The 16,621-nt window shown below is 44.3% G+C and overlaps 1 protein-coding gene across 1 annotated transcript in view; it reads right to left on the bottom strand.

The window, feature by feature from the left end:
* dbndd1 (dysbindin domain containing 1) overlaps positions 1–16,621 on the bottom strand; it is a 47,578-nt gene that overhangs the window by 11,576 nt on the left and 19,381 nt on the right. The window contains exon 3 of the mRNA XM_056278431.1: positions 10,749–10,886. Coding sequence (XP_056134406.1) covers positions 10,749–10,886 — 138 coding nt within the window. The remainder of the gene's footprint in view (positions 1–10,748; positions 10,887–16,621) is intronic.

Below are 16,621 nucleotides of genomic sequence, written 5' to 3'. Positions count from 1 at the left end.
ACTCCTGTTTATTATGTACCTCCTCCTTCTTGGCAACACCTTCCGGCACTATGGTATACATTTCCGCTGCTATGCTGACGATACACAGCTTTATGTGTCCACTACGTCCACATCCACTCTCCCTTCCAGTATCCTCACTGCTTGTCTCCATAATATACAGATATGGATGACTAACAATTATCTGAAATTTAACTGTAGTAAAACTGAGCTACTCCTCATAAGCACTAAATCTACATTCTCAAAAACTAATATTTGTTCACACCCTATTGCTGGAGCCACCATACCTGTCTCCGCTCAGGTTAAGAGCCTTGGCGTTATCCTAGATAGTACTCTTTCCTTTCCTGTCAAATAAACAATGTCTCCCAGATTGCCCTTTTCCATCTGCAAAACATCTCGAGACTACACCCTGTTTCAACACAACACTCCACGGAAGTCTTAGTCAGTGCTTTAGTCACATCACGCATTGAGTACTGCAATGCAATCCTAGCAGGCATCCCCAACAAACTTATTCACCCACTTCAACTCATGCAGAATTCTGCAGCATGGATTATTACACGTTCAAAGTCCACTGACCATGTCTCCCTTCTGCTGATACAATTACACTGGCTTCCTGTGTCACAGCGGATTAATTTAAAAAAAAATATTATTAACATTCAAAGCTCTTCATAATCTATCCCCTGCTTATCTCACAGACCTCCTTCAGACTTGCACTCCATCTCGCTCCTTGCAGTCCTCACCAGCAGGTCTATTGGCACTACCAGCCATCAACCTCAGCACAATGGGTGCCAGGGCTTTCTCCTCTGCTGCACCCAAATTGTAACTCAATTCCTTGTCACATCCGCTTACAGGACTCCGTTACAGAATTCAAAACTGCTCTTAAAACTAGCATACTCACTTTAACTGCATTAACAGCATCAAATTCATTTTTTTAACTCCTGCTGTTTTATGCTCTATTGCTTACTGTGTGTTTTATTGTTGATCGCACTTGGTTTTTACTGCTTTGTTTTATTGTAGTTGATGTAAGGTGACCTTGGGTGTCATGAAAGGTGCCTTTAAATAAAATGTTTATTAATTATTATTGTTATTATTAGTGGCTATATGTATCATTATGAAATTGCCTTCTAGTTACCTGTTTTCTTTGTGTCTTTTGGGGGGGGGGTTGGGTGGGGGGAGGGCATCAATTTTATTTTGCCTAACCAATCACTAGTGACTGACGTATGTGGCCACTCTGATGTCATTTTCAGTCAACATGTCTTAGCTTGATCAAGTTTACCATGGATGTCAACGGATGTTTATAAAACTGAAAGTGGTGAAATTGAATTTAGAGCTAAAACCTATTTGTTCTTATTTGATTCCAAACAGCTTTGATAGCATAGCGTATTTCATCCATCCCTATTTTTGTCATTGTAATCTGTTTGGTTTTGCCACGGCTTATATGTCGCCAACTTAAGTCCCGCCCACAAAGACACTGATTGGCTCAGTTGTTTCTTCAACCTAGAACAAGCAGTTGACAAGGGCAACACCAGACCTCTGCATTGCTTAAAAAAACATTTACATTTGGCAGGACGAAGGAAAATATGCGGCAAATAAAGCTCAAATGTTGGGTTCCAAAAGTAAAAAGGGCATTCAGTCACCACAGGGAATTAGATTGTTAACCATAATGTATTAAACATACAAGGTAGACTTACTATGAGCTATGAGGTTGTGAAATTACAGTATGCTCCAGAAGAAACCATAAGTCAGCCTGATTTCAACTTAATTTTAAGAAATCATGTTTTATTCCGGATGAAGTCCTACACTACCCACAATCCTAAAATGAGTTCCTCCAATCAGAGGCATTGCTGTTACCATGGACATGTCAACCTCTCTGAAATTGTGCAGTTGGAGGCCTTACTGGTGCCAAGTAACATTACTAGTTCCAAATGTAAGCAGCTGAACTGCAGATGCCAGTACAGAGGCAATAACTTACATACAACACGCTGGGCCATCATAAAGAACAACGACATGGTAGGTGTTAGACAAAGAAGTCTACTACTACCACTACTACTTTCAGCTGTTCCCATTAGGGGTCACCACAGCGGCTCATCCGTTCCCATCTCTTCCTGTCCTCTCTGTCACACCAGCCACCTACATGTCCTCCCTCATCACATCCATAACCCTCCTCTTTAGCCTTCCTCTTTTCCTCTTCCCTGGCAGCTCCATATTCAGCATCCTTCTCCCAATATACCCAGCATCTCTCCTCCACACATGTCCAAACCATCTCAATCTTGCCTCTCTTGCTTTGTCTCCAAACAGCCCGACCTGAGCTGTCCCTCTAATATAATCGTTCCTAATCATGTTCTTCTTCGTCACTCCCAGTGAAGATCTTAGCATCTTCAGCTCTGCCACCTCCAGCTCCACCTCCTGTCTTCTCGTCAGTGCCACTGTCTCCAGACCATATAAACATAGCTGGTCTCATAACCATTTTGTAAACCTTCCCTTTAACTCTTGCTGGTACCCTTCTGTTGCAAATCACTCCTGACACTCTTCTCCACCCACTCCACCCTGCCTGCACTCTCTTCTTCACCTCTCTTCTGCACTCCCCGTTACAAGAAGTAAAGAACAGAGAAGAGAAGAGAAGAGAAAGAGAAAGAGAGAGTGTTGAAAAAAGCTGAGGTGAAGCTACATTAGAGCGACTGAGAGGATTAAAGGAGATGGAAGACAGTGCTGATGACACTGAGACACAATGGGAGGAGGAATCTAACGGTTTAAAAAAGGATTGAGGTTGAAGGGTTGGCTGTCTCCCAAATGGATGTGAAAAGTATCTGTGCATGTCTGTTCATACAAAATCAGTCTTGTCTGGGCATTGTGTGCTGAGCCATGGCCCCTGCTGGAATGAGTCAGCCGTCCCCAGAGGTGTGATCTCTGATCTTAAAGTGATATTTTACTTTACAGGTTTTAAATTCACACTTGAGCATGGACTCCATTTAAGTTCAGGCACCATCAGGTTTCCAACATTAACTGCTTTGGGGGGATCTTCAGTCACCACTTTTGCATTTGGTGGCAATCCATATCCATGTAGCCTCGTCCATATCCATGTAGCCTCGTCCCATGACAATTTGCAGGAAATCGTGCAAAACCAGAGTACGTGGCATGTGAAGCTCTCTATGAAAGGATGCACATAGCCAATAGTGCCCCCATGAAGTTGTTGTCAAACAAGAATATAATTAGTGTTTCAAGTTTGTTTTTTTTAACATTTTTATCAAGTTTATTTGTCATTTGCTGCTGGCCCACACAGTGCAAACTGTGCGCTTACTTGCTTATATCCTAGGAAGTTGGATCAGTTCATCTGGACACAACTTTTCAAGACAGACAACTTTCCAACTCCGCCCCCCCCCCCAGCATTGCAGAATCAGAATCAAGTTTATTAACCATGTAGGTTTGCACAAACATGGAATTTGACTCCAGTTTCATGGCTCTCTCGGCGTACTTAACATGGAATAACAACACTACAACACAGCAATCTTCAGATGTATACACAAGGATTGGCTATATACAGGCAAAATAAGAGGCGATAAAGTGCAATGGTGCACAGAACAAGTGGTATTATTGTTTGCGCCTCCGTCGCAAACACAACTGGATCGCTGTCCATTTATTATCAGCCTGGCTACTGTCCAAAACAAGAAATTACCGTAAGAACCCCAATTTGAACAAAAAACCCTGATCTCGGTGCATGATAAAGGCAGGGTAAATAAAAATAATCCGGTAGTATTAATAAGTAGGCAGGTTGTGTTACTTACTGATCCAGTAGAAATAATGCCAACTGAAAGTAAGTTTGGAACCATCTAAAGTCCTGGCGCTCTCTCCATCGAGTGAAACCCCGTCCGAGATTCACTCTTGTTTTATCTCATCTTCTACCACTCTCCCTCTTCGTCTTCTTTGCCTCCTCCGTCAACTGGGTTCTTTTTCTTTTGCCGAGTAATGTTTCCACAATTACTTCGGTTGTCCCACCATCCGCCATTGCCTAGCCTGCTATTGGGTGGTTGACACACTTCCTGTGCCTTAAATTGATTTGCCAGGAAAAATCGTGCCCGGTGGCAGACAGAATTACATGGTGAAAGCAAGGCTTATAGAAGCCCAATATAAATGCCGACGGTGTCATTATTCTATAGCCATTACACTGTAATCAACACTTACTTCATAATGATAAGTTAAAGTAAAAAAGCTGTATACTTCCTCTTTAAAAACATAGAACCATATGGTCAGAATATCAGATCATAATGTTCATATCATACATACAATGGTTGTAGAGAAATGTACAAATGTAACAATAACAAAATATACATTAATACGGCAATCACAATGGAACAGCAGATGGTTAATATAATCACAATACAACACCACTATGGAAATGGGGTAGTTATACATATTAAAGTGAGAGTTTAAAGCTGCAATGGTACCAACTGGTAGTTATGAGGTAGTCAAGAGGGACAGTAGAACAGTCTCAGACAGAAATGGACCTCAGGTCTTGCTGATTCTAATGCTATGGCCTATGGACAGACTTGTGGTTTGGGAGCAATGCTATGCAGCTGCTTTGGCAGACAGGAGGGGGTGAACAGAATGTTACATGGGTGTGTGGGGTGGTTGATAATTTCACAAGGTTTCTTCAGGCACCGTTTGGGGTTAAATGTCTCTGCTGGGTAGGAATACAAACCCATTGATGGATCGTGCTGTCTTTACCACCCACTTTCCTGGTCCATGCAGGCAGCAGCGTCTGAGGCACTGGCAGGGTGCTGACTGAGGGCTTGAGTGGGCATATGCTGAGATGTCATCATGCATGGGACCTGGGTGGTGGTGGGTCTCATGGCGTTGCATGTACTGGTTGGTGAGGTGGGCCTGATGTTCCTCCTTGCACCGGGATAAGCAACATACAGTGGTTTGGTAGCGACAATGCGGCCACTCATCTCTGTCACAGCCTTGGTGGCCTCTTCAGGAGAGAAGAAGCAGACAAAGCCAAAGTCTTTACTGTGACCACCCTCCATCATCACCTTTGCACTTGTTATGGTTCCAAAGGGTGGAAATTCTTTGCGGAGATGCTCATCATCCAAGCCATCATCCAAGTTTTTCCACATACAAATTAACACCGGGGTATCTAGTTATATGATCCAGCTTCATTTGCTCAAACTTGCACTTGAGTTCATTCGGGCACTCTCCTTTCTTTTGAGCACGGCCCACATAAACCTGCCTGCCATTTAGCTCTTTGCCATTCATGTCATCAACAGCCTTTTGTGCATCCTCGTGTCTCTCAAAGCTGACAAAGCCAAATAAATCCATTTGATTTTCCACTGTCATCTGTCATGACACGTATACTGAGGGCAGGTCCATGTTTCCCAAACACCTCTTTCAGCTTCTCATCATCCATGTCCTCCCCAAAGTTCTTAATGTAGATATTTGTGAAGTCTGTGGCAGAGGTGCCAAGCTCAGCTTCTCTCTCTTTCCCGGACCTGAAGCGCCCAACAAACACTTTTCTGTAATTGAGTAACATGCCATTCATTTTCTCAATGGCACACTCAGCAGCCTCATGCGTCTCAAAGTGCACAAACCCGTAGCCCTTTCAGCCATTTTCATCAGAAACCACTTTGCAAGAAAGGATGTTTCCAAAAGCTGAGGTTTCATACAGAGCCTTGTTGTCAATGGACTTGTCAAGGTTCTTAATGAAGATGTTGCCCACTCCACTCTTCCTCGATGAGGGTCACGTTGAGACCACATGATCCGAAGGGGCCTGCCTTTGATCACATCAATGTTCATGGTGTCTAAAGCACGCTCAGCATCAGCGGGCTGCTGGAAGGTGACGTAGGCATAACCAAGGGATCGGAGGGTGATCATGTCCCTGCACACTCCAATGGAGAGGATCAGACTGGCCGGACTGAGTTTCTTGTAACGCATGGCCTCTGTAACATCTTGATGCAGATCTCCCACGTAGATGGAGGCCATAAGGTAACTGGGCACGCTAGGATTCATCCCTGACGACACGGTTTCAAACTACACGACTAAAAAAATATGACAGCGTAAAATATCTAGATGGTAAGTGACAGAACCGCCTCTGTAATGGGATGATCATTCTCTACAGTGGCCTGTTTCACCACCCCGACAAACTGAAATTAGCGAGTTAATGGACTCTTTCAGTTAGCAACGTGGGCTAGCAAGCTTAATCGCCCAATATCACAGTTTGGCCTAACCGGAGATGGCACAATTAAATTGTTATCGCCGTTTTATACACAGCAAGTTGACAAGCCAAGTTGCGTGTATAACACAAATTTAATATTCTCGACTCCCAAGTGACACGATGGTGTCCTTCGGATGGGACATACAGAGCTGAACGGTTTATTAACAGGTTGAGGTTAATCACCCACACTTCCAACAATGATGCTAACCAACTAGCTCCGCTAACGCTCCACTCGTTGAGCCTTTCAGGCTTTCCACGCCCTCGCCGCATTGTTACGGTTTCGCAAATTGAATCCTGCTTCACTGATCTTTTATTCCTTTTTTTTTCTTATAAAAAGAGTCTGTACTCTATCTTGTGGTTTGTTTCATAATAATAAAATGTGTGCCGAGACTAGCTCTGGAGCACACACCCTGTGCAGACGGATTACGAGGATGAAAGGGCGGCGCAAAGACTGCCGAGTCCTGTCTTCTTCAATATGGAAGGGACCAAAGCATAAACCGAAATACACTTCCGCTGACAAGATGGCGGAAAGTGTCTTGGAAGGCAATATGAACTAGGGCCAACAGTGTCCTTTAGTGGAGAGAAACGGTGTAAAAAAAAAATGGCTGATGTAATCAGGCCCGCTGTGTGTCCTGTTCACGACCAGGACAAGATGCTCTCCAAAGTTCCCGCGCCCCGTCCCGACGGCGTACAGGTCACTGACTGGCCATAACGCACACACAACGCTTGTTCGATTTGCACACAGCAAAAGAGCACACTATTTATTCCAAATACAGTCTAATTAAAAGGGTAGACCCACCACCAAAATTTAGTCATATTAGAGACATGCTATCATTCCCAAATCCTAACTTTAATGCTTCGAAATTGTCCATGGAAAATTGAGCCCTCCCTTGACAAAGTGCCCGGGACAACTGACTCGGTGTTCCCCCGGTGTCAGTGGCCCTGGATGTAATGGCCTGCATTTCCACTGTTTTGAGCCTTAAGGGCCATCCACATCCACACTGATGAACAATAATGGACTGTAAACAGTGGTGCCAAGCATACGCTGTGCGCTCCAGCTATTTCGGCGGCTTAGGCAAATGGATATTGATGGATACTGATGGATATTGATGGCCTGTTAACTGTTGTATGTTGCACAAAGAAAGAAAAAGAAAACCAGAAAGGCATCCATCCATCCATTATCCAAACTGCTTATCCTGCTCCCAGGGTCGTGGGGATGCTGGAGCCTATCCCAGCAGTCATTGGGCGGCAGGCGGGGAGACACCCTGCACAGGCCGCCAGGCCCTCACAGGGTGTCCCACCCCAGAAGGGTATGGGTCCACGAAATTCTTCAAAGATGAGAGGAGTTAGGCAGCTCCAACACTCTGTTACAAGAGTTGTCGTCCTTTGAAGACAAATGTTATTCATACTTTTATATCAGTCAACATCAATTTGATGATATCCTGGTGATCATCCAAGAGAACGTCAGTAAGGACCAAACAAACTTCAGAGACCACATGGATAGCGTCTTCATAAACACTGTTTTATCAAACAGGGGTGTGTTTTTTGAACCTCAATGAGTCTCTCCGCAATGTCATCTGCCATGTTGAACGTGCCGCCCGGATGGATTTTGATTGGCTGTCAGTGATTATATCGTTCATCAAATCTCTCTGAAAGTGAGCCCAACGATGTCGTTCACCACTGTCGTTGTCGTCATAGTTGTGGTGTAGAGTCCGCCATCCACTTGAATTGGAAAGATTTTAAAAACAATATATATAATTCTCGTTATAGTTATCGCTCTTGGTGTGGACGGCCCTTTACTCACCATGTGCTGAGCTGACGGGATGTCAGAGCACTTACACATGCTTCCTGGGGGATTTCTGATTAGTTAAAATAGTTTCGATTGGGAAATCGTTGCTAATGAGGGAATTCTGCCAAAAAACTGATTTTCAGAGATGGATATCTAAGTTTTCTGAGCACACCTTACTTTCAATATGAATTGCTAGTTTATAAATAATCTGGCTGTATTTTATACCATGTGTTTGCTTTTCCTTTAATTCAAAATCATTCATTACAGGTAATTGGGGGGGGGTCCCATCTTTAAAAAAGACATCAGCATTATGCACAGTAAGGCCATAAAAACAGATGAATTAGAATAAAGTCTCATTTACAATTAGGGTTCTCCAAATTTTCACTGCATGCCAATGGACATATCCAGTTCTTCATGCACTGCATATGAACTTGAAAAGCTGCAGTTCGACATCTCTGGTGTACTAATACTAGCTTGAGAAAATATTTGTATGGTATTTCTGCTGCTAATCATTCTATCAGTGCTGTTCACTACAAAAACATGCATACAGTATGTATGTATGTAAGATAGATAGATGGATGGATGGATGGATGGATGGATGGATGGATGGATGGATGGATGGATAGATGGATAGATGGATAGATGGATAGATAGATAATGTGAGTTACTTGACAACTGGATGAGAAGAGTAGAATCTGAGCTTTTTGCCTTTGTTTCCTTCAAATGGGTAGGAAAGAGAAAGAGGGTTATGGGAGAAAGTGATACGCAGTATAATTTGTATATGCATCATGCAGATATATTGTGTAAGACCCAGCAGCTTAACATCAGCCTCTCTGACTGCTTTAAACACATTATCTGTTATTTGCCAAACGAAGCCCACCAGTTTGGTCCCAAAAGTTACACCCTAGGATTTCATCATCGCTAACTCAAACTGCGCCATCCTCATCAAGAAAAGGCTGCTGTGAATACTGAGGTTTATCAGGGAGAAATTACGCTGAAGATGTCTTAACCATGTTGGTTAACCTTTAAATATTGAGCTGGTGGTGAATCCTGTACGACTGCTGGGAGGCAGAGGGAGGGTGGGATGGCGACAGAGGACAGTTTACCCTCTCAGCACACTGTGCATGAGGCTGCCGGCTCATAAATAAAACATAGAAAAAGATTTTTTTGCTTCCTTTGGCAAATTTGGAGAGAGGTAGGTAAACTGTTATCCTGTTTCCCGCTGCATTTGCACAGAAGCACGAGGCCTACTCCCTATACTGGATGACCTAAACTGGAATCAGACTTGCGTGGTGCAATTAATCAGGAGCCGTGGACAGCTGAGTGTTAAACAGTGCTGAGTTCACATCGTTCTCCCTTACAGTCAATTACATCTCACTTCGAATTACATCCATCAGCGTCATTATGTAAATCTAATCATTTCTAATATGAATGATTACACTCCGAACAACGAAGACAACTGTTAACTGTACTGTGCCGCTGCAGAGTTCCCTAAGGTATTCCCTGAGTCATCGCATTTCTAAAAATGATGCAGCCATTTTACAAAAGCACTTACAGAAAAGCTGGCTGCACAACGCTGAAAGCTGGCTAGATCTACTTCATCCGAACAGAGAGGAATTAGAAACAAACAAATGAAAATGGGGGGGGGGGGGCTTTCATAGCAGAAAGAATGTGTACTTGACATTTTATATGATGATTATCACAGTGTGGATAAAGACAGCAGAAATAATATTACTTTTTTGATGAGAAAAAAAAACTTTTTTGATGAGACTTATTATGGAAAAGATTGTTCTAGTCTTGGGATGGGTTTCGCTCAGCAAAGAGTACCATTTTCATGCTCTCACTGCTCTTAAACAACACCTCCGCTTCACCAGCTTCTTCTTTATGTGCCCAAATATCACCATCTGAGCAAACAATTAAGAATTGCCCTACGGAGCAATGTCACGTTGGGAACCATCAACCCACATTTTGCATAAAGCCGTCCATGTTGTTTCTGTTAAGAGAGGGGGCGGGGTGAGTAATACTGCCAGCCAATCAGAGTACTAGCTCATTAATAATACCGTTATTAGGTTACGTCTTTAACTCATTACGTAGATACAACGACCAAGCATCTCCACTCAGCACCTGCTATCCATACAGCACTAACCAAGCACTCACCTCCAGCACCAACGAGTTTAATCTGTGTGTGGAGTCGGCTTATGAAGACAAATTTCACTGCAAGTAGCTGCAAGCAGCTCACAGCAGGAGGAAAAATGCTATGATCCACCAGAGATGGGATCTGGAGGGGGGGGGGGTGAACACTTAGTTGTTCATTTTTATGACATACTTGAAATTGTTACTTTTATTCGTGATTTTTTTTTGTTTGCATTTTCCAGCCTCTCAAGCTTTGCCAAACACATTTCAACTGCAGATTCCTGCTGTCTTCTCCAGACCCGTGAGTTGATTCGTGTTAAAAAAATTAAGAAGAGGCGTGCCACTTGAAATGCAGATACGGTGCTCTTTAACTGAGCGATTGGTCACAAATAGGAAAGGAAGTTCAAAGGCAAGTGTAACAGAAAGCACTGCTATACATGCTCACTACTTACACCGCATTCGCATTCTTTCTGGATCCTTGGGCAACAAATTATTCACTATTCCATGACCTTTGCGTGCTTTTTCATCTTTATGACCCTTAATAGAAGAATATTTGCATTTTGGATTACATTTCAAATAGTTTGCCAAAATAGGCAAGAGAGATGGGTTAGCCGGACCTACCTGCAGAAGACTCATTGTGGTTCTCCTCATCAGAGTCGGCAAAAACTTCAGCCAGTTCCTGGTCAGACATGTCGGTCAACTCGGTCAGATCCAGGAGGTCAAAGTGTACCTCCAAAGAAGACACACTGCTCAGGGGCTCTGAGGGTTAAGAGGTATCAGAGATGGCGCCGTTATGAAATGGTATGATAAAAGAAGGTGCACCTGTTTTTGTTGGCAGTGCAAAAGAAAAGAAGGCATTAAGCAGTGAGGATAAAATATTTTGAGCCATGGCCTTCAATCTGTCCACCATTAAAATTCATTTAATCAAAAAACACAATGAATTAGAGCTGTTTTTCTACTTTTATCTGTTCTTTTCTGCTTTCTTTTTTCTTTAAAATCTATGTGCTAGGCTGAAGAGATGACTAGCTTGTCTGTGTGCAGAGTTTTCCACTTTGGTCAGTTTGTGTGTCTTAATCAGCATGATCTTCCTGTGTTAAATTTGGACCAGACTTGAAACACTTATTAAACGATCACTTATTACCTTAATCGTCGTGCATTCTGAACTGTCTTTTTCTACGGAAAACAGTACAAGAATAAGAGATAGATGTCAATTTTTCTATTTTTCTCTTTCTAAAATAGCCCTTCATAGTTAAAAAAAAAAACCCTGCACACAAAAATGTCTTTTTATTATGTTAGTGTCCCCTAAAATGCCTGGCCGTGACTATACTGCCTTGTATCTGTGCAAAGTTTGTCACTAAAGCGGTGTTTTCACATTCCTCTACTGGATGAGGGGCTGTGTGTGCACTTCCCTAAAATCTGAGATTCAAACTACCCTGGGTAAACTGGATTTTGCACGTCACAAACCCGAAAGCCAACCGCTCTCTAATACGCAAATGCAAGGCGGGCAAAGAAACCTGAAACCTCCCGTGCAGAGCAGACTTCCGGTTTCTACTGCAGCGGTCATCCCAGTTTCCTGTTTGTTGGCGCACGCTGTTGACAATGGCATACTTTTTGCGACGCCTGCAAGATTTACCATGAATCAATGTCAACGAGATGCACAGAATTGTCGACGAACCTTCCTCTGCACCTACCAGCAGAGGTGTAAAAACCAGAAAGTAAAAATCCAAACCATGTATTTGCTCCACTCACGCACTACACCAGCAGATTCTAGTCACCGCCACTCCTCAACTAGGTAGGGAAAACTAGCTCAGCTGGTTTAGTAACATGGTTGGAGCAAATACACGGTTTGGACATTTACTTTCTGGACCTGGTTTTTACAACTCTGCCCACCAGCAAAACAGGTGAAAAGTTTAAAGTCGTGCATGTCAAGTTGCGTCCGCAGTTACGAGGACGAGGATCCTCATCCTCGTAATTGTCGAGTTCGTTGCGAGTTCGTTTGCTGGTAGGTGCAGGTGAAAGTTTGTCGACAATTCTGTGCATGTCGTTCACATTTATCCATGGCAAATCTTACAGGCATCGCGAAAAACATACCACTGTCAACAGCACACGCCGACAAACAGGAAACTGGTATGACCGCTCAAGTAGAAACCGGAAGTCAGTAGTGAAAGTTTTGACAGCAAACATGGTAGAGTGTGCAGTTTTGGGATGTAAACCGGACCCTGGAGCTTCCTTCTACTATTTACCAAAAGAAATCCTGCTATACTGCTGAAACGGTTGGGATTTGGTTACAGACATCGGGCTCACATGCCTACAAACCGGGAGGGCCTGCAGATCTGCAATGCTCATTTCACCGAGGAGTGTTTTCATAACCCCAATGCTAAAGTCACTGGGCTTTCACAAGAACTTCAAGTCTGTTGCTGTGCCAACTATTTATCCTGGGACTGCGACAGCGAGCATGAGTCAGTATGTAAATTATGTATTTCTTTTACTCAACCAGCAGTCAAATCAAAGCTTTCTGCATGTAACATATTTCCTTTGTGACTAATTAATAGCATGTTAACCATGTTAGCTTTTTGCTAGCTGCTGCTAGTTGTTTGGTAATAGCAGAACTGTAAGCTAGCCATTTAGCTAACGTTTTAAAGTGCAGTCATATGAAACAATGACGGCGGCCCGAGACGCGGTGTTTTTCACCCAAAAAATGGTGCGGTGCGTAATGTAAACCTTTTCTAGTCTGGACTTGGATCCCGACCAGACTCGCACGAGCCGCCCCCCCCCCACCCCGCCCCCACCACTGCCGGCTTAGTTCCCCCTCCAATGCTTTCCGGGCTTGGTCCCAAACAAAACTCTCTGAACCATAAACCCAAGTGCGATGCGGGTCGCCTAGCCCTGACAGCCCTGACGCCCCAGCGGTTTTGAAATTTAGACTACTCCCAAAGAGCCAGTTCCCAGACAAACTTGGTTGACTGTCAAGATAAATAGATATTAAATGTAATATAAATGTAATATAGTGTAATATAAATATGTCCAGGGACATGTAGCTCAGGTGAGCCGGCCGTACGATATTGTCCCTAGGTGTGTGTGTGTGTGGGCCCTGTGATGGCCTGGCGGCCTGTCCAGGGTGTCTCCCCGCCTGCCACCCAATGACAGCTGGGATAGGCTCCAGCATCCCCGCGACCCTGAGAGCAGGATAAGAGGTTTGGATAATGGATGGATGGATGTATTAAACAAATCTCAGCCAGACAGAATATTTTTTTTGGACTTTTCCCCCTTTTTCTCCACAGTTGCATCCAGCCAATTACCCCACTCTTCCGAGCTGTCCCGGTCACTGATCCATCCCCTCTGCTTATCCGGGGAGGGCTGCAGACTACCACAAGTCTCCTCCCGATACATGTGGAATTGCCAGCCGCATCTTTTCACCTGACGGTGAGAACTTTCGCCAGGGGGGCGTAGCACATGGGAGGACCACGCTATTCCCCCCGGTTCCCCCTCCCCCCTCCAAACAGGCGCCCCAACCGACCAGAGGAGGCACTAGTGCAACGACCAGGACACACACCCACATCCGGTTTCCCAACCGCAGACACGGCCAATTGTGTCTGTAGGGACGCCCGACCAAGCCAGGGGTAACACGGGAGTCGATCCGATGATCCCCGTGTTGGTAGGCAACGGAATAGACCGCTACGCTAACCGGACGCCCCAGATGGAATATATCTTTCTGCAAACTTTGATTAGACCTCTGGTATGTAATTACCAGAGGTAATGGAGGAGGGCCGGTGAAATAGGGATGCAGAAAAAAACTGTTCGATTATACCCTTCACATCGTTTTTTATTATTATTTCACTTTTTTATTTTTAGAGTTTTCACATGAATAGGTAACTATGTACATAGTGTAGCCTGGCCTAGGCCTACATATTTAGCCTACTTCTTGCCAGAAACCTGGCACTTCTGCTGACACAGGTGAGGCACATTTGCTTTCAGGGACTGGGCAGTGGACACCCTGAGGACAGCCTGGAGATGGTCATTGGTCAGTCTGGACCTATGCTTTGATTTATTAAAATTCATAGTTGAGAACAGTTTCTCACACAGATAAGCGCTGCCGAAAAGACACATGACCTGCCTGAACAGTTTGGACAACTGTGGAAATGTTTTGGGAAGCTCTCTGAGAAACTGTCCAATTATCTCTTGATTTCCTTGTGCCTCTCTGAACTTTGCCTTGAGCTCAGTGTTGCACTGTTGAGTATGGTGGGGGTGGGGGGGGGGCAGTGTTGAGGGGCTCCTGCTGAAGTCCATTATCATCTCCACTGTTTTGAGCGTGTTCAGCTCCAGGTTGTTATGGCCGCACCACAGGGCCAGCTGATCAACCTCCCATCTAGTATATGCAGAGTTGTCACCATCCCAGATAAGGCCGATGATGGTTGTGTCGTCCGCAAACTTCAGGAGTTTAACAGACGGGTCACCTGAGGTGCAGTCATTTGTGTAGAGGGAGAAGAGTAGAGGGGGTAGCACATATCCCTGGGGGGGCACCAGTGCTGACTGTCTGGTTGCTGGATGTGATTTTCCCCAGCCTCACCAGCTGCCTCCTGTCAGAAAGTTTTTAATCTATTGGCAGATGGGGGCTGGTAGAGTGAGCCGGGTGAGTTTGGAGCGGAGGATATCTGGGATGATGGTGTTGAACGCTGAGCTGAAGTCCACAAACGGGACCCTTGCATATGTCCCTGGGGAGTCGAGGTGTTGGAAGATGCGCTGCAATCACATGTTGACTGCATCCTCCACTGACCTGTTTGCTCAGTAGGCAAACTGCAGGGGGTCGAACGGAGGACCTGTGATTTCCTTCAGGTGGGTCAACACCAGTCTCTCAAAGGATTTCATGACCACAGACATGAGGGGAATGGGCCTGTAGACATTTAATCCTGTGATACGGGGTTTCTTGGGGATGATAGCGGAGCTCTTGAAGCAGAAGGGGACTTCATACAGCTCCAGTGATCTGTTGGAGATCAGTGTGAAAATGGGGGACGTCTGTTCAGTACAGACTTTCAGACAGGAAGGTGACTCTCCATCCAGGCCTGGTGCCTTCCTGGTCTTTTGTCTCTGGAAGAGCTGGTGCACGTCCTCAACACAGATTCATCAATCCTGAATTTCTCAATGAGGGAGAAAGAGTAGATGTGCTTCCAGCCCCTTTTCAGGGTTTTTTTTTTCTTTTTATGTGGGAAAACCATGTTAAACGATATATTAATCATCTCAGAGTGTATTTTTAAACTTTAAAACGTGTCTGGAGGGGTACTTTAAGTTTCTAACAGCAGATCTTTTTCCCCCTGATATTCATGATGTCATTAGACATTTACATACAGCCCATCAGATCAATTCATCATAATATGAAACTTCGCTCACCCTTACCACCAACCCTCACATGTACTTGTCGCTCAAAGATCAGTTCACGAATATTAACGAGGACCACTAACGATTCTTGAGAAAATTGAGAACGGTTACGGTGTACAAAGGTGTAGAAAAAAAACATAACATCAATCATTTATAAATAAAAAGTCACCGCTGAATAATATACACAAGGTTTTGAGACATGACAAGTTAAATCTGATAGCTGGTTCCGGTCCGATTTCAACACGGACAGCCGACCTGAAGAATCAAGGAAACAGCTATGGTCCGATGAGCTAAAAATAGCATTTAAACAGCCACTTCTACTACACCCCTTCCTCTCCATTTTCCTGTGTGTGTGGGGCAGCTGTTTATTACTGAAACCTCAGATAGTGCCCAGATAGCTGCAGCAGCAAACACAAAGCACGACTGCATTGTTAACACGTGCTCATAGTCACCAAAGTCACGTGCCGGGCTCAGCATTCCAGTGAGGCGACTTCCAAAGCGTTACTATGGACCCAGCTCTGTGGCACACACACTTTGTTAAACAATCAGCTATGCAATCGTCCTAGTAAACCCTGTTCATCTCATCAGAGTAGATATGGGTTACCCCAATTCCTGGTTTTGCGTGTTAAGTTGAAACGCTCCATGTTTAGTCAACAGGCAGGGACAACTGGGCGAGGTGTGCCAGTGTTGCTTTGCTGATTGGCGGTATCTGAATTTATGCACTGTGCAAACTGCAAAAACAAGCAGGAATGAGAAACCTCAAAGTTTAAACACTGGGTGAGCATCCATCACTGTGCGTGGGTGTGTCTGTGTGAAGAGGGAAAAAAAATAGGGGTTGAAAGAGAGGTTGAAATGAGCGGTTGAAAGCTGCCTTTATCCCACATGTTCCCTGCACCAGTCTTGGTTTTCAAAGATTGTGAAGCAGTGCTTCAGGGTAAATCAACAAGGCCCGCTCGGCTGCTCTTTGTCTGTTTCTGCAGTGAATTTTCCTGAACATGCACGGAGCGAAGGAGAGAAAAATATAACATTTTATATGCTTTACTTGCATACACATCTATTCCTATTAGTTGTGTATATCCACACACAAACATAATTTTGTAGTATTCTGTCTCCTCTATGGA

The sequence above is a fragment of the Lampris incognitus genome, chromosome 4 (assembly GCF_029633865.1).
Source record: "Lampris incognitus isolate fLamInc1 chromosome 4, fLamInc1.hap2, whole genome shotgun sequence".
NCBI classification, from domain to species: Eukaryota; Metazoa; Chordata; class Actinopteri; order Lampriformes; family Lampridae; genus Lampris; species Lampris incognitus.
The sequence above is the reverse complement of the archived record's forward strand: the minus strand, read 5'-3'. Positions and strand labels throughout refer to the sequence as shown.